This window comes from Sardina pilchardus, chromosome 24 (assembly GCF_963854185.1).
Source record: "Sardina pilchardus chromosome 24, fSarPil1.1, whole genome shotgun sequence".
Lineage (NCBI taxonomy): Eukaryota > Metazoa > Chordata > Actinopteri > Clupeiformes > Clupeidae > Sardina > Sardina pilchardus.
The window spans coordinates 20,018,157-20,037,125 of NC_085017.1; the positions used below are offsets into that span (position 1 = coordinate 20,018,157).

The following is an 18,969-nucleotide window of genomic DNA, read 5'->3' on the forward strand; positions in this document are numbered from 1 at the left end:
TTTTGTTTGCTTGAAACTTCACGTACGCGCGTTCTCGAGAGCACGAATGACGTAAAAATCGTCATAGGGTATATAAACGGAGTCCCACCCATTCTAGATCATTCCTGGATTTGTCTGAGGTAAGTAAATGTGCTGAAAGTTTGTGGCCGGGACGCATTTTTTGAACAATAGTACAGTTTTTATTATTTTATCGGCTTTTCGTTCACATCCCACTTAAAACAATATCAGAAGAATCGACTGTTGCTGTAAGAAGACAACGTTTCATGTCCGTTACCGTTATCCTAACGTTTCGGTTATTTTTGTTCTTTGTTGCAGGTCTGGCTAACGTTATCTCAGTGAAGATCTGGCGTCGAGGATTTTCAACAGTGTTTGAAGACCAAAACCAAAAATTCTCATTATTTTTTCCTACTCAAGTAATGGACATTTGATTACTACTTTTTGCCTCCAGACTGTTCCAGAAGGAAAACCTAGAGCTTATCACAATCCCGCCCATAAGCAATTTTTCAACCATAATATAAAGTCATGACAGTTTACGTTCTGAAACTGTTATAACTGAAAGATTTGTTGCTGTAGCTAAAGCACAATATAATAGCTACCCGAGACGCAGAGGAGAGGTATAAATAGTAAGTTGTCTTTCAAAACCGATTTGATCCTAAATTTGATTAATTATAGTTATACAGTTGAATATAACATGTCTTGCCAGAAATGAATTTGAGTTAGTAGGAAATAACCGAATGTAGCGAGTTAGCTTGCTAGGATAGCTGGATTAAGCTATTTTAAGCATTTGGTCATAGTCAGCTAGAGTTAGCATATGAGCTCGCACAGCAAAGTCTACAGAGGCTGAGTGCCCTGTTTTTCTTTGTGTGTGAGACTGGTTTGCCAATGAAATTATTTAATCAGTATGAATGCAGTATAAAACCAAGATCGCTTTTCATAAGCAATCTGTACATAAAGATTGCCAAGGGTAAGAGGCAGGAAGTAATTTAATTTTGATGTCGCTAAAATCTTTTTGAAGGGAGAGCTCATTGGAACCAATCAACGCAATCTACACATAAAGATTGCAATACCTGGCGATTATGGACTTGCAATCCGAAAGGGGAACTCTATAAAAATGTTCTTTTTTTTTACTGTGACTTTTACCATGTTTTAATGTTAGCTTTTCATGCTGGCTAGTTAGTATTTTCGCGCAGTTTCCGTATTCGTGTGTTTACTCGATCTTTTTTTTTTTTTTTATTCTACTTCAAACTATATGTGCTTTTTAACGTTGCAATCTCACGATAAAGATTGCGGTCTGCGTGGATGTAGATGTACAGGCGAGGGAATTTAGGTTGAGAAATCTTTGCTTTGCGGTTGTAATGTTAGCTCTAAAATGGCGGACAGGTTGTCCTTTGTTGAGAACACTCGAGGCAATGGTGGTTCAGGTTGTCTGACTTCTGGAATTACATGAGTCGGAGCCATCTCCATGATAGCTCCACTTGGACCGAATTCGTTTTTATCGGATTTCTGATGGACTTTTTTTGACCATTAGCTGTATTTTGGAATTATAGAGGTAGACAGCTGCACGATGTTACAACAATTTGTGACGTATTTTTCTTTCTTCAAAATGGCGCCTAGGGCTTCTTCATGCAACGCTCTCTTGTTTTTAGACGACACCTTCCATGAAGGGGTTAACCAAGAGGGCTGGCCATAAAAAGCGCTTCAGCGAATCACTGCGTCAGAGGGCCGCCCCCTCCATGGACAGTTTGTGTCGATTTGGGCTGTGAAAGTCAGGATGTGACAGATGGCTTATACATCTGTCCACTGTGGCAGCTTTATGATCTAACAAAGCCTGTGTTAATGACGCACCTTGCGTTACTTACATATCGTGTTTGTGAAATAAGGCTGTGAAATAGCATTGATCTTTTTATAATTCGATGCACTTCCTTTTTTAATATAATGCAGTGCATCACTACAACCTGTCTTATTAGGTGAGAAGTGGAGAATATTAATATTAATAGGCCTACACATTGTCCAACTCACATTGCTTTTTTCTTTCCCCCTGGTTGCATCATAGACAAGTGTAATGTGGTTGTTTTCATCATCGGATGAGCATCCATTAATGTATTTTGAGAAACTTGTTGAAAGTAAATACACAATGGCTTTTCCAGCCATACATTGTGATGCTTTTGTTAGTGTCGTTAACTGTGTGTACATGTATAACAGTTGTGACGTTTTCAGGCATTGTGTTGTATGCCCCGTGTTTTGGAGTTCGATTCTGAATTGTGAAAGTATAAAAACTTCTACAACCACAGTTAAACGGGTAAGACCAAACCTGATTTCTCACATGACATTTGACAGATCATAGCTATTGATAACAATACTCGCCCTGATTACAAAGAATGGTGTCGAGATTGTACTGCCTCAAATTGGCACTTGTATAATTTAAATACTACTTAAAAGTCCAATGCATGCTGTGTTCAGTACCCTGGTGGTTGAGATAACATACACAACCAACCAAATTTAAACATTTAAAGTTTATGCAGCAACGGGATTCGTGTTGCAAATGCGATCATGCACTAGTCTGTGTACAAGTCACACTCGAGTGTTTTTGCTCGGCTTCTAGCCTGTGAGATTAGGTATAAATAGTTGCCACTGCAGAGGCAGGGCAAAATGACGTCGCTAGACATTTCTCCATAACAAGGAACGCCCCTCCCCCCTCCATTGCACTAGTTTTGGAACTTCACCTGTATTGCATTGTCAGTTGTGTGTGACAACTTTCAGTCAGATGATGGACTCTAGGCGTAGTGTGAGCTCTTGTCTTGCCATGTGACAGTGGTTCTTGTTTTGTCAGAGATTAACTTTACTTTCTTCTGTAGCAACAATCATATGGTGCCACTAGATGGCAGCAGTGTCACATGCCAGTCACTAATCCTGTGACATAAGAACAGCTCCCTTTTGTAGTTTTGATTTACTGTGTTGTGAGGAAGCGAGTCACGTATAAAGCTTTTGAAGTAGAATGAGCATACATTTCAACTTCTATTTTGACTGTGTGTGTGTGTTGCCCACATTTTTCCTGCACTTTTCCCATCAAAGCCTTCTTGCCGTTGTTAATGGGAGACTTCTGGAATACATGCTGACCCTCACTCCGGGTCAGACAACTGATGCAGTCCAACTTATTTCTCCCATAGGAATACTTTTTTTTTATGTGGAAGTCGTCTGTCTATTTGTGTGTTTGTGTGTGTGTGTGTGTGTGTGTGTGTTTGCGCGCATGTGAGTGAGAGAGAGAGGACGATTTGTAAGTATACTTGTGTGTTTGGGGCTGTATGACACTGTTTTATGAATCCTGAGACAGAGGATATAGCCCAGCACTCTATTCCCCCATCCATTATTACAGTGTTGCATGTACTGTGCTTGTCTCTTCCTGTCTGATATTGAGATATATATATATTTTTTATAAATTAATAATTTATATATTGCATTAAATGAGAAATAGAAAGTAATGAAAATAAAAGTAACATTCTCACTTTTATAAGTTCATCAAATTGTATAGATTAAAACATCAAGAGTTTCCTCAACAAAGTAAGCATACAAGCACTTAGCTTCAAGGCAAGCAAGGAAAGAGCAAAGAACGATTTCCCCCCAAGACATTACAATTTACACTGTTCTTTTGTAAAATCCCTTCCCCTTTATTTTATGTAGTGTCAGACTTGGAGTGTATAATTTTCTTCAGACTCACAATCACCACTTATTCTTTATAAGTTCACTTAAAGTGGCTAAGCTGTGGAGAAGGTGAGTCATATGACAAGTGACAAGTACACATACATGTTTCTTTTCCATGCGTACCCAATCTAGTGTCAATTGACATCGCTAATGTGGTAAATCTCCCCTATTAGTACGGTTTACTTTGTACTTATGTTACTAGTAATAAGCAGTCAACAGACACAAATAATGGCTGTTAATTTATAATCATAACATATTTTTTGAGTAGCCAAGTTTGAAGAAGATGTGTGTAATGTCAGCTTCTCCCTGTTGTTAGTTTGCACATCGTCAGTCATTGTTAAAGTAATTTGTTTCGTATTCATAATGTTACTTTTATATTGCATAGTGTTAGGCCCATACTTCATTTGAACTTATTTGACTTGCCTTGAAATTACATTTTGGGTGAAATCACTGATAATTTTGGATAGACAAAATTATACTAAATATCTGTTTGGTAGGCATAATAACCCTTCTTATTGTATAGACATAATGGCCCCTCATGGAAGGCTCAATACTTCCCCTTCCAGTTTTTTATTTTTTTAAAGCGAAAACACTTACTGATTTTTATCATATTGTCATCAGAGTATCTTAAATTCTGTCACACTGCCTGCCACTGATTGCTTTCCTTTCTTGCGTCCGTGGTCTTCAGAATGGGACTGGTTTACAGAGAACAGTAATCTTCCACTCTTGCTTGTGAGAGCTGCTTGAGCCAGGTGTCTTTTTTCCTCCTATTTGACACTATGGTTCAGAATGCCCAAGTTGACTTTGGAATGGGATCTGCCCTGAATGACCCCCATGGCAAGCTTGGTTCCAATGAGCTCCCTTCAGAAGACGTTCGACATTCCAGTTATAGTCAATGTAGCCAATGTTAGTGCCCTTTGCTTTGGGAGTTGTAGGACTCCCCCCATAGGGCTACAGATGGTCTACCTCGGTCATGTGATTTGATATGTAAACCTCACACACTGCACTGCTTCATAGACTGGGCAGCGAGTGGGGGGTGTTGAGTGTGATCTGTGTGTGTAACACTTTTTGTCTGTCTGTCTCTCTCTCTCAGTCGCACCAATGGCAGTGGGGCCTGTCGACCCAAGGGAGGTGCTGAAAGGCGTGGAGGCGCTTCTGGGAAAGGATGGCGAGCTGCGCAGCCTTGAGGGAGTCGCCAAAGTCTTCAGGTGAACATATGTGCAGAAACACAATTATTCCTCTTCAATCTTGTCCTCACTGAAGTCCATGTGTCAAATCACCATTACATTTCCATAACCATCTCAAGTTCTCACCAATTACTAATTATATGTTCATCATATTCATCAAATTAAGAGCCCGCCCCCCACCCCCCCAAAAAAGTCTAATCGCACTAATTACATTCAAGTTGTGTCCACCATCCTGATTTAAAAAAAAAAAAAAAAAAACATGAATGAATGAAATTTGAAATGAATGAACTGCCCATGGTGGTTAGTGAGATAACTAATGTAAAAAACCTTCCCCCCCTCCAACAGTCTCATGAAGGCTTCTCATAAGATGGTCAGCCGATGCATGTATCTGAACATCCTGCTGCAGACCAAATCTCATGACATTCTTAACAGGTATGAGGCTTTTCTGGATAATGAGTTTTCTTTATTCCAACTAAAATAGAGTATAATTTTAAAATAAGTCATTGAAGTAAGAACATAACTGGAGTACAATACAAGAACTGACTCATCTTATGAATTGTTGTTGGACTCTTCCTCTGTCTCTCGTAGATTTATCCGAGTGGGTGGCTACAAGCTGTTGAACTCATGGCTCACCTACTCAAAGACCACCACCAACACACCACTGCTGCAGCTCATCCTCCTGACCCTGCAGAAGCTGCCTCTCACCGTGGACCATCTCAAGCAGGTAAGGAGTCTTGTACCATGCATTGCTCTAGGGTGCAGTAAAGAGCTAGTGTGCATGACTTCCTGTTGAGGTATTTGGAATGTGGGAATTTCCTAAAGTCATGTATTTCCTTCTCCAACTAGAACAACACTGCCAAGTTGGTGAAGCAGTTGAGCAAAGGGGGTGAGACAGAAGGTAAGTCTTCTTATCTTACCTTACTAATATTTCTTTGAAATCAAATGGTGCCAGGTCAGAGTAAAATCTACTAGATTGAATTCTTCTTCCATTATAATCATGTGAATTGGCTATTCATCACCGCTATTGCATGGATGTGTTTGTGACCACATATGTGTTTGTGTTTTCCCCACAGAGCTGAGGAAGCTGGCCTCAGTGCTGGTTGAAGGCTGGATGAACATCATCCGTTCCCAGAGTGTGGCCGCCGCTGCCGGTGGCTCCCCAGCAGGTAAGCGCCTCCACCACAGCCTCCTTTCAGTCAACCTCTCACTTCCTTCTAACTAATGGCCATATCTCTTACAAATGTATTTCTTCCTGGGTCTCAATTCAAGGGTTTTGTTTTGTTTGTTTTAATGCGAAATCTTGACTTGTATTTTGTTTGGGATTTCTCAGATAAGAAGAAAAAGAAAGAAGAGGGCAAGCGACCTGAAGTGAAGAACATTGAAGGCAAAAGTGAAGAAGAGAAGAAGAAAGAGAAGCCCAAGGCTCATGCTCCCAGCCACGCCAAAATCCGCTCCATAGGTGCGTAGCCTGGCCCAAAGTTTTATAGTTTGAAATGGTTTATTTCTTTCTTCCCCCTCAAGGGGCCATCATTATGCCTGCATTTACGCCATATCCATTGCTCTCTCACAGGTTTGGAGATGGACACTCCCACTCCATTGCCGCCCAAGAAGCCCCCTGCAGCCCCTGTGCTTGGTGACAAATACAACATCAAGCCAGCAGTGCTCAAGAGGCCTAGGTAACTACCATCACCCAGTCACTTATTACACCATCTCTGGCTCTTGCCTTAACTTGAGTGAGGCAGTATTGCTAGATGCTCATGCGGAAATGTAGTGCATTTTTGCTGTATGTGAGGTCATTTGAACGTAGTGTTTTGCTGTTCATTGTTTCGGCAACCTGTCGTTAAGCGTCGCTTTTTTTCTCCTTTCTCCAACCTCAGTGGCTCCCCATCAGATGCCCCGCCGGTGGAGAAGAAATACAAGCCCCTCAACACTAACTCCACCAAGGAGTCCCGCATCAAAATCATTCCTGCCCAGCGTAAGTCCTCTTTTTCCCTTTTCTTCTCTCATCTGATGTTTTGAACGCACACACACACACACACACACACACACACACACACATCCCATATCCATCCCAATGTCATTCCCCGGCTCATCTTTTCCTCCTCTTCTTCAGCCATGGAGTGCACCGGCTTCTTGGATGCCCTCAACTCGGCCCCAGTTCCAGGCATCAAGATCAAGAAGAAGTCCAAGACCAACAAGGCCGTCTCTCCTACCTCTACCAAGGTAATCATGCCTTTCTCAACTCTTGTCTCATGCCGGGAGGTTAAGAGCAGATGACTTGATGGGTCAGAGTCTCGTGCCGTAAGCAAACAACACTCATCCTTCCTCTTCCTCTCTCTCTCTCTTTTTTTTTTCTCAACCTCAGCCGTGTCCGTTCGACACTAAGCCCAGCAGCGCGCTGGCCAAGCCCTCGTCCCCCGAGGCTCCCATGTCTCTCACCCCCGCCGAGGAGCCTCTGGAGCTGGAGCAGCCCGGCACGCCCGTACCAGCCGAAGACCCCGAGGCCATGGACACCTCCAGTAAGTCCCCCTCTTACCACAGAAAGAGTTTACAGACCATCGCAAGACTCTGCTTGACTTGTAAACGTATCCCGCTTGTGTTTTACTATTGTTTCTCTCCCACTTTCTAAATGTTTGTACAGTGGAGAGAACTTAAAGCTGGATGACATTTCCATTATGCTCTGTGAGAATTTGACTGTGTTTTGACTGTGGCATTCTACATTTTCTCTCTCTCTCTTTCTCTTGCAGCCGACAAGCCCAATGCTCTGGTGGAGATTCGTGGAGATGAAGAGAACCTGACGAAGAAAGGGAAGAAGAAGAAGAACGTGACCTGGGCAGAGGAGGAGCAGCTCAAAGAGTACTTCTACTTTGACCTGGACGAGACCGAGAGAGGTGAGGCATCTGTCCTCCATTGGTCCATTCTGAGGAGAACATGCAACCTTGTTAGTGACCAGAAGTGATGTGATGCAAGATATGGTTATCAGTGGTTAAAAGCCTAACTCCTTCTTTGACCGTTTCTCTCTTCTCCAGTAAACGTGAACAAGATCAAGGACTTTGGTGAGGCAGCCAAGCGTGAGCTGATGATGGACAGGCAGACGTTCGAGATGGCCCGCCGCCTGTCTCACGACACCATGGAGGAGCGGGTGCCCTTCACTCCTCCACGACCCATCAGCCTGCCCACCTCGCTGGTGAACTTCGGCGCCAACAGCACCGAGAAACTGACCCAGAGGGACCGCGAGATGGGCATTCTGCAGGAGATCTTCCTCAGCAAGGAGAGGTATGGAAGGAGCCGCTAAGCAATTTGAACGATCTCTTTCTTTTATAAGTGGGAGCATGAGGAGGAGTAGGGGGATTATTTCTTGAATTTTCCCTTGGGGATCAATAAAGTATCTGTCTATCTATCTATCTATCTATCTATCTATCTATCTATTTGACTGTGAGGTTTGGTCAGCAGGAAGCCTGCTAGGTTAGATCTATTTGGTCTGTTGATGATTGATTGGACCTCCATTTGTTTCTCTTCAGTGTCCCGGACAGCCCCCATGAGCCTGATCCTGAGCCCTATGAGCCCATGCCCCCACGCCTCATCCCCCTGGACGAGGTAAGGACATGTGCACGCACACACACACACACACTCTATATATCTCTAACAATCAATCACCGTTTCTTTTTCTGATTCTGATGTGTAAGTGTGAGGAAGCCATATTTTACAGTTGACTGCAACACGCAATGATACCTGACCTCACGTCTCCCTCTCGCTTCTCTACTCAAGCAGGACTCCACCCCGATGGAAGAGCCGTTCGTTGACCAGACGGAAAATGCCCCTCCCTCCGGCATGCCCATGGGTGGTCTGCCCCTCGGTGGATTGCCCCTCGGTGGATTGCCCCTCGGTGGATTGCCCCTCGGTGGATTGCCCCTCGGTGGATTGCCCCTCGGCGGACTGCCCCTCGGTGGCCCAGAGGGTTCCAAACTGCCCCCCGTCCTGCAGAACCTCATCGGCAGCCTGGGCAACAGCGGGCGCAGCCCCCAGATGCAGGGCAACCCCGCACCACCCACCAACAACCCAGCCCTCAACGTCAACGTGCAGGAGCTGCTGACCTCCATCATGGTAAGAGACCAGAGCTTTGACAACAGTTGTTACTCTAAGGGAATTTGTTTTTTTGTTTTTTTGGATTTGGCTATTTGTGTGGGATAACCATTTCACTGTGACCATCATTTTTTATTCCTATTTAAGATGCACAGATTAATAATAGGTTGATAATATAAGATGCACGGATTAATAATAGGTTGACAATATAAGGTGGTCTTTTTAGTAATTTCTTGTCCAGTATTTACAGTGTTCTTTCTTTTTTTTCTGTCTCTGTCTGTTTAGGGTGCCCAGGGAAACCAGTCGGCAGAGGACCTAATCAAGCAGCCTGACTTCTCCGACAAGATCAAGCAGCTGCTAGGCTCTCTGCAGCAGACTCAGAACCAAAACCAGAACCCCAACCAGAACATGCCTAACAACATGCCACCAGGTTAGCTCATGACTATGAACACACTTAGCACCAGGGCTCACTCCATAGGTCTCCAATGCCTTCATTTACCATTTACCATTTACAGTTTTATCACACATTTTATGATGCACATTATATGCATTATGTGTGTTACTGTTGTTTTGTTGAGTATTTATTTTGACGTGTGTGTGTGTGTGTTTTTCTACAGTGGCTACCGGTCTTCTGGGCCACGGCCCCGGCATGAACATGAACATGCCCATGAACATGAATATGAACATGCCCATGAACGGAGGCTACCCGCCCAACAAGCCCCCCGGCGGCCCGCACTACAACCACCCCCCACCCCCGCACGGCCACGGGCCCCCGGGCTTCAACGCCGGCGGTCCCGGCCCACGCATGATGGGGCCTCCCCCCGGACCCGGAGGTCGCGGCGGAGACAACGGCAACTATTGGGGCGACGACTCCATGAGGGGCGGCCCACACCGCGGAGGCCACTTCCACCGCGGCCGAGGGCGAGGAGGCGACCAGGGCTTCAGAGGCAGGGGCCGTGGAGGACCCAGAGGAGGCCACAACAACATGGGCGGTAAGTCAGACAGCTCCCTATTGCACTGTACTGTGTACTGCACTGCACTGTACTGTACTGTACTATACTATACTGTATACTATAGCCAGGCTAGTATCAGTGCTGTTTATACACTTCACTTTTACACAACGGTTAGGAGGTGAGGACTAATACATAGAATAACATACATAACATTTCTACACATCGGGAGTTATATATACACTTACTAGAAAATTAGAAATTGTGTGAACAATATTGGTATTGAACAATATCAGTATCTTACTGATATTGTTCATTTTTAGCTGCTTGAAGTTTAATCCCCCCTCTCATTTCTCCTCAGACATGTCCAAGAGGCCGGTATGTCGACACTTCATGATGAAGGGCAACTGCCGATACGAGAACAACTGCGCCTTCTACCACCCTGGGGTTAACGGGCCACCTCTGCCCCCCCAGCATTGACAGTCACATAACACCCCCTAACCCCCACCCCATCCCTCCTCTCCATGCCTGTGGGCACTGAATCTCACTATATACACACACACACACACACACACACACTCACAGTCATTCAAACAGACAGTGGCCATTTGAACACTCCCTCAGTGTTTCACTAGGGGGCAGCTGGACTCAAGTCAGAGCCTCTGCAGTGACACACCGGCAACTACTCCTGTGTGAGTTCAGCCGCTGAAGCCAAGCTTGGATGATCACACATTCACTCACACACACACACACACACAAACAAAGAGAGACTTGCCCCAGCCCTGAAATGGCCAGTACCCGCGGTACCCGCTCCAGTGGCCTTAAGCAAAGAACACTACTTCTCTTTCCATGCTTGGTCACAAGGCTTCTGGGAACATAGTGGCATGCTGTGGCTCACAAAGACTGTCAAGGTGTTCAAGACAGACAAACAAAGCAGTGAGCTGATCATCAATATTCATGAGGAACTTGCTTTTACTTCTACACCCTTCTTTGCCCTCTCCCCCAAAAAAACCCAACCCCAGTCAGTGGAGATTGTGGGGTCCCCTTGTTCCCCCATGACCACTAAAATGAGCGCAGGCAGAGCTTGTTCTCCTGGACATGATCTCTGTCCAGTGTCTGTCCTACACTCATTCCCACCCCCCAAACCCATGATGTTCCTTTCTGGTCCTGAATGCCCTGTTGCACTTTTTCCAGCCCAAAATGAGAGAAGAACATATATAGATTTTACAGAGTTCTATTTTTTACTATTTAACATTGACAGATTGAAGTATTAACCCCTCTACAGACTCCTCTTGTGAGCGTACTCTTTTTTTTGCTCGAGGAGAAATCCTTAGACTAACTGTGGATCTTCAGTCTTTTAAGCTACAAAACCAAGAGTTTCATCTCACTGAAAATACAGTGTTTTGTGGCCTTTTTTGATTTAGCGTCTAGAGATGTATGTAGGAAAAAGAAAACCTTGCTTACGGTTTTAAGACTATTAGCAAGACTTAAAAAAGAAAAAAAACACAGTAAGGAACAACACTGTTTGGGATTGCCTTTAAACGTCAGTTGACTACGCTTGAACCGTGTTGCCGTTTGTGCAGTCCAGACCGAGGTCCACCTTGATTTACTGTTTCATTCCCAAAAGCTCTCAGCCATCAAATGAGCGCACATTTGGCCACACTGTTCAATTTCTTCCTCCTTTTTCTCCCTTTTTTTTTGTTTTTTTTGTTTATGTCCTTGTGGAATTTCCCCATGTTAGCATCTCATAATCTGCTAATTGTACTCAAGAGGCCTCCCAAAAGGCCTTGTGTTTGCTGTCCCCCACAGCTAAGCTGCTGCTCCCTTGGGTTATTGAAAGTGTGCAGTATTGAAGCGAGAGAAGGGGACCTGTAGGTTGTGATGGAGGTGACTTATTAACGCCTTATATTCATTGACCCCAAAGAGCAGATGATGCAGTATTACAGATGGGGCATATGCACTGATGTGAAAGATGATTATGATGATGATGATGACCACTGATTTGAATCTGGTTCATTGAAAGAATTTTTTTTGTTGTTGTCCAAGGGCACAAACATTTAGCTACATTTTTTGTTTTGTCTGTCTCTTTAGCCTTTGTCCACAAATTCTAAATACTGTATTTGGAGGTTTGCCACTGGCTTTCAAAATTGTACTTTCTGCTGTTTTTTTCTCTCTCTCTCGCCGCTCTCTCTTCCACTTTGAGGACCGTTTGTTGAGAGGCAATTAATTCAAAGTTGTGAACATGATTCAGATGGATATGTGCTGTACCTTATGTATCTGTTCGGTGTGACAATCATGAGGTGGTTCAGCACACATCACCTATTTTCTATGAATGTTAATGGTGCCAGATGAACTCTTTTGATCATTTCTTTCACAATGTGTGAGTGTGTGTGTCTTATCACCGTCCCACGTTTAAACTCTCAGATTCAATGAGGTGGTACGATTGTGTGTATGTGTGTTTGTTTGTGTTGGGATGTTGTGAATGTCAGAACCTAAACAGGGGGTCATGAACCACTCTCTGGGCCAAGCCTTTTCAAATTGTTTTCTGTGAAAACAGTGGCTTTCATGTCTCTTGTGGGACTTTTTTTTTTTTTTTAAGTTCTGCCCCTGCTCCTTGGTTTGGTTACGTTTTGGTTACGAGTTGTTTTTATTTTGATACATTAATAATAAAATTGCTTCTTTTTAACCTCTGTGCGGAGAAGGGGTTTTTTGTTTGTGTATAGAGTTGTGTGTATCTGAATGATTGGAAGACATACATGCACATGTATATTGCATATTATTCACACATTGTCATAAGTATTTTGTACATGCATCAATAAATGTGGAAAATTATATCCGGTACGTCTGTGTGAAGTTTTTTTAAGTGGGCTGGATTTCTATGTCACAAATGTGACTTGCCTTACTACCCTTAATATCGTCAAAGGTTGACACCGGCATCGGCAAACTACATTGCCCTCCCTTATATTTTGTTTGCTTTACACAATCATTGCTTCAACCCCCCAGGGGTTAACATCCCCGTCTGCCAGCCTTTTGTTTGCAGCCAATCAGCATAGCCTTGGTGAGGCCTGATCCAATCACAGGGCGTTTGGCCAACCACCAGGAATATCCGTGTTCTAAGGGCGGGGCTGACCACAGGTGGCACATGCGGGATGTGGACAGGAGTGGTCTTGGGAAGCCGCCCTCCAAGGTAAATATTGACCCGGGCTCAGTACCGCGTCAGTCCGCATCACTGCGTGAATGTGTGCACAACCAGAGTTAAGGACACCTCAGCTCTCCGCTCCCGTTCAACACGTTTTGCCTCACGTCCAGCATATGCCACATGTCTATGTTAGGTGTAAATGACGCATTGGCCCAGTATCAGGGCAAGATATTCAGATATCATTTGATTAGGTAATAAATGGTTCTCCAGTCATGATGAAACTAGTAATATTCAGATACACCATGAGCAGTGAAATACAGTATAATCTTGAATTATACACTGCTGCAAATTGTTGCATTTCAATTCGTGCATCGGATTTGCTTAGTAGTGAAACATAGAAATGCTACTTTGAATTGCACTTTGGGCTTTCCCTATGTATTTAAATTAAACAAAATTAAGAAAAGAAAATAACGCTGATTAATAATATGAGTAGTTATAATACTGTAATGTGAACAGGTAACTTTTCTTGAGTTTTTTATTTCATAAAACTACTTCATATGTGCAAGACTTGAGTTCTTGTTCTTTAATGATATGGTATTAATTAAGTACCGTTATGGTCAAATCAAGCCTGTGGCCCTCACCATATTGTCTCCATTCTACCTGACGACTAGTCAGACTCTGAAAATGGTGGGAAATAAATGAACTCTTGCATTTGCTCCTGTAGGGGACGGGGGGAAACCGCCATGTCAAAGGATTGATTCATGCAGTCAGATGTACGTTGGCTGTCTCGAAGGCCCTGTCTTGATTGAATGCTGAACAAAGGGGCCATTGATTCAGTGCATGTCATTTTATCCCTCAGCCAGAGGACCATGGACAGGGAAAAGACTTGGTCTCCGATGTACCCAACAATTTTCTCAGGAAAAGTCGAACTATGTGAATCGTAGGAACTAATTATTGCAGTATAGCGACAACAAACCTATCTGTATCTTCTAGACTTCTCAGAAGTATGGTTATGGTACAGTATTTGAAAGTATCCCATTATTGTGTTCTTGTTATTTTCTACACATTTTTGGCTCATTTATTCATATTTATACATGAAATGAGCACATCTTTGCATAGTAAAAAACAGAACATATTCATGGCTAAACTAAGGCGCAATGAAATGACAGTAGATGCCAGCTTTCAGAGCAATCTGTTTGTCTAATTTCATATCTCTGATCATTCTCCAGCCAACATTTGTATGTGCAGACCATGTGGATATACAGTATGTGTTGCCAATATGGGTTCAATATGGGACTGTCCACTGGTTCCAAAGTGGCCCCATGTAATTTTTCCACATGTGCTCCATGCAAGATTACACTGGGTTTCATTTGCGTCCCAACTGGGCAATATACGTTGGACCCATCTTGACCCCAGCCTTAAATTCTACCTGGGTTCTGCATGGGTTGAAATATGGGTATTTGGTGCGATTGTCAGCAGGTTCCAAAGTTGCCCCATGTCATTTGCCCACATGGGCTCCATGCAGGACTACACTGGGTTTTATTTGGGTCCCAATTGGGCAACATACCTTGGTCCCTTCTGGAACTCAGCCTTAAATTCTACCTGGGTTCTACATGGGCATCACATTTATGGTTTTGGAGAATATAGCTACATAAAATAGAGCCATTACAGATACCCCTGGGTTCCAGAAATAGTCTCTTTTCTCATTAAAATGAAACAAATGAAACAAAGAAGGCCATCCAGACCTTTGAGGTCTATGTCCTCAGGACAGTTCAACAATAGTTTTAATGCGTTTCAGTGTCACCTGAGAGAGACTTTGGCTCAATTCTTTGATGCACGTTTCCGGAAAGTTTGTGAGGGCTTAGGGCTTATACAATTGCGAAGTGCATGAGGCTTCCTCACTGATTTTCTGCGCCATTAGTGTAAGTCCGTAATCATGCAGACTTTAACCCTGGGAATTACCAGCAATTCATTGTGTGAAAAAGCTAAATGTCAGTTAAGCCTTTGAGGCTTCAGGGAACATGTAGGCAATACACCCAAAAAATAGAACCCTGGGGGACTCCACAAGAGTCACAAAGTCACTTATGCTGACAGAAAAGCTGACATATTATTATACTATCACCTGAGGAAGGTCTATGACCGAAACGTTGTAAATAAATGTATGCATGCGTAATGGACAGTGTGCAGGATTTTCTTTCACAAGAAAAGCTGACAGACACGTGGGCCTTAGCCACTTCTGTGCAGTAGTGAGTTCGGCAAAGGTGCAGTGGTTCACATTGGGTTTTCTCAGCACTATAAGCATGACACTAACACGGTTAAGGATTTGTTATTACAAGACACCAAATAAATGAGACGGAAAGGTCTTAGGACACGTCAGATTTTTTAATGACCCTGCCTTTTCACTTTTCCTCTTCCTTGTCTTCCCCTCATGTAACTGAGAGGCTGGATTTGTCCTTCTTCTGGAATGAGTCATTATTTGTTGTGAATTGTGCTGGTGAACCTCCTGTTATTACACAAAACTTCCCATGTGGAGATAAAGATGGAAGGAGAGTGGGTGAGTGAGTGAGAGTGAGAGAGAGAAAGAGAGGTCATGATTAAATTGAACTGACTCACCTTTAGTTAACTGGTCTATGACCCAGAAAACTCCACTTCATCACTATGGAGATAATGTCAAACACACACAAACCTTCTGCTTATAACTCCGAGCACTCACACCTTTGAATTTTAGCTGGAACACAGTCACTCAGATCACTGTGAAAATATGCTCTGTTATTCCACTGTGTTATTTTTCAAAAATGTACTGTTACACATAGTATCAACACAGTAGATTGCATATACTAACCATATTGCATGTTACTACTATGTTACGTTTTACATTTAGTTATATCACACATCTGTCTAAAATTAATCTGCCAAATAGCATAACCATAACTATAACCACAATGTACTGATGTAATAACTTTTAAACAACATGCAAACAAAATACAGATGGGGAGAAAAGTGTCAAACTGTGCAATGACTGGAAGCTCATCCTTGAGGCGCAGTCAAGGTTTTCAGGTTGGACATGAATAGAGCCAATCGTGATTGGACTAATCATCCAAACATCCAAAATCAATCCACTGATGTCTGCTGAGCTGTCCTTGGACCAGAGCCAAAATCTTAACATGAACCCTCCCTGTACTGTACAAGCTTCTCATCTATTATCCCTGACCAATATACGGTAGTTAACGCTTATACTGTAATTACATTTGTACAATACAGTTTACCCTACATTTGACATTTGGAGAATGTTAATAATCAAGTTTAAAACTAAAGACAACCAGTTTTTTGGGGCTTGTCAAGGACTACAGGCGCTATAGAATCCTGCTCCACACATTCCTCCAGGCGACAGGAGAACAAAAGAGATGGGGAGGAGGCGGACCTAGCAGGTGTACAGGTGTATAAAGGCTGCACAGGTGCATACGGGCCGGTACACTTGCCACCAAGCGGTCTGAGCTTGCACAAAGGGGCCACTTTAGAGCAGGTAAGAGAGCCAAAGGGCCCTGTTTCATTTCTTCTTTCAGCTCCTCTCCTGCTGTCATCCATTGCCTGCACACAGACACACATTATCTCTCCCTCTCTCTCTTTCACACACACTCTCTCTCACACACACACACACACACACACACACACACACTGGATCTTATCTTAGATCTCTCTGCGTTTGGTGTTGGGTATCAGTATCTCTCTGTAGCGGAGGATCTGTGTGTCTCTGTGTCTCCTGGCCAAAGCAATGCCATCATAGTGACAGCCTGAGAGCAATGCAACTAGAAACAGAGAGATGCATTGACTTCTGAAAGTGTTGTCTGTTGTCTGTGGCGTTGTAATGTGAGAACTCTGAAACTCTGCTCTCTGTCTGCTCTCTTCCAGTGAGGGTTGTGAGAAATGGCTAAGGTACTATTGTCAGTCTTACTGGTCCTGGTGGCCGTGTCCTCCTCCCTGGCTAAACCAGAAAAGGTCGCCAAGAAAGAGAAGAGAATTCCTCAGACTCTCTCCAGAGGTAAGGCTGAGTAGATTCCCCCATCCATCTACCGGTGTCAATCACATGGCGAGCTGCTCAGGATTGCAGCATTGCAGGCTTGGTGGGGCAAGAACTGTTAGCAAGGAATGTTAGCACGATACAACTTTTGTGAGGGGTTTGAAGCATGTCTTGTGGTGTGTGAGAAATCCTTGAAATGTATTTGTCTTTATTCAGGATGGGGTGATCAGTTGATCTGGGCCCAGACATACGAAGAAGCCTTGTACTGGGCTAGATCCAAGTAAGTTTGGCTCTTTCCCAAATTGACCATATAAGAAGTTGGCTATGACATACTGATACTGGTGTTTAATAGTCTACTCTGAAAGTAAATAATTGCCCTTTCAAAAGCACACCACAGCTATTATTATGTTTGCATAGACCAGGAAGCAGGTGTCATTCAGAGGGTGTGCACTTAAGAAAAAACTTTTGTTTCCATAGGAACAAGCCCCTTATGGTCATCTTTCATCTGGAGGATTGCCCCCACAGCCAGGGTAAGGCCCCTTCTACTCCAATCAAATGCCACCTTTCTTTCATTCCTGACTCCAAATATAGCTGCTTCTTGTCCTGTGTAAATGAGTTGCATAATATATGGACGTTGTGGCATGTGGCACGGTTATATCGAACACACCTTTTCAGGTTTCAGACTCTCCCTCCAAACACACTGTTTGACTGATAGGCGGTCCTGTTTGTCGAGTTAGTCGGCATTGAGCCTGCGGTACACACGACTGTGGACGAAGTGAAAGCTGTAATGTGGTCACAATACGGCGTACAGGACAAAGCACCCGGATCTTGTTTAATCCCTCTTTCGCTTTCATGTCTCTGCAGCGATGAAGAAGGTCTTTGCAGAGAGTAGGGAGATCCAGAAGATAGCCGATGATGACTTCATTCTCCTCAACCTTGTGGTGAGTTGTGTGTGTCCACTGCCTGCTTCTCACATCACATACATTTTGCAGCACATTTTTGTCACCAAACCTTATACACTGTAGCCTACTGTACATTATAAGGACACTGGTGTTAATGTCTTTTTTTTGTTGTTGTAAAATGTGATTTCTTTTGCCCCACCACATACAGTATGAAACCACTGATAAGCATCTTTCACCTGATGGTCAGTATGTGCCCAGGATCATTTTTGTTGGTAAGTAGTACAGACGGACCCACCCCATTTACACCTTTAGAACTGTAATGTAATTATTACACTGAACTGCAGGAGGTGTAGCGCACAACAGCAATACAAATGCTTTTGCCTCCTATCGGCTGTCATTTGGAATGACAATACTGCTACTCCTCTCTCCAGATCCCTCCATGACTGTACGTGCCGACATCACTGGGCGCTATGCCAACCGCATGTACGCCTACGAGCCAGTTGACGCCAAACTCCGTAAGTGTTTCCTTGCAATTACTTCTCTGCTGAGCTTGACTGCATGCTAACAGCAAAATATGCACGCTTGACAGAAAACAGTCTCATTTTTCATGAGATTCCACGTGATTTCATGATCATTTCGTAATAGTGGTGCCTGTTCTTTTCCTCACATTTTTGCAGTGGTGGACAACATGCAGAAGGCCAAGAAATTCCTGAAGACAGAGCTGTAAATGCTGAGGACGTCTCCACCATCCCTCACCCCCGATGTGAAGGCAATGGGCTGGAGTGCGATATCACACTCTGCCATAGTTTACTGATGTAAAAGCCAAGCACTGGAGAACTATTTCACTTTTAAAAATGTTTTTATTTTCTTTTTTTTAGTTTATGTTACTGTCATTTTCCTTTTGAATGTAATGTATGACATGCCTTTATAAATAAATGCACAAGTTCTCAAGTTATGTTTTGATCTCTTGTTTATAATTCATCCCATCAAT

General features: G+C 43.4%; 2 protein-coding genes across 4 annotated transcripts; both read left to right on the plus strand.

Moving 5' to 3' along the window:
* Positions 1-126: 126 nt before the first annotated feature.
* Positions 127-12,758, plus strand: ppp1r10 (protein phosphatase 1, regulatory subunit 10). 3 transcript variants are annotated; one of them, XM_062528909.1, is made up of 18 exons: positions 127-4,605; positions 4,793-4,907; positions 5,232-5,318; positions 5,475-5,610; positions 5,733-5,784; positions 5,960-6,052; positions 6,217-6,345; positions 6,457-6,562; positions 6,764-6,861; positions 7,000-7,109; positions 7,252-7,405; positions 7,634-7,777; positions 7,916-8,162; positions 8,408-8,483; positions 8,655-8,990; positions 9,255-9,399; positions 9,587-9,961; positions 10,281-12,758. In XM_062528909.1, the coding sequence occupies exons 1-18, from the start codon at positions 4,479-4,481 to the stop codon at positions 10,397-10,399; spliced, it is 2,649 nt and encodes an 882-aa protein (XP_062384893.1). In that variant the 5' UTR covers positions 127-4,478; the 3' UTR covers positions 10,400-12,758. The 3 variants fall into 3 exon arrangements, with proteins under 3 accessions (XP_062384893.1, XP_062384894.1, XP_062384895.1); XM_062528910.1 differs by having other exon boundaries at positions 8,658-8,990; XM_062528911.1 differs by having other exon boundaries at positions 127-623.
* Positions 12,759-16,497: 3,739 nt separating this feature from the next.
* Positions 16,498-18,933, plus strand: agr2 (anterior gradient 2). The gene is made up of 8 exons (XM_062529323.1): positions 16,498-16,581; positions 16,968-17,097; positions 17,293-17,356; positions 17,554-17,606; positions 17,941-18,017; positions 18,187-18,250; positions 18,410-18,493; positions 18,656-18,933. Exons 2-8 carry the CDS (start codon positions 16,983-16,985, stop codon positions 18,703-18,705), a joined length of 507 nt encoding a protein of 168 aa, XP_062385307.1. The 5' UTR covers positions 16,498-16,581; positions 16,968-16,982; the 3' UTR covers positions 18,706-18,933.
* Positions 18,934-18,969: the final 36 nt, after the last annotated feature.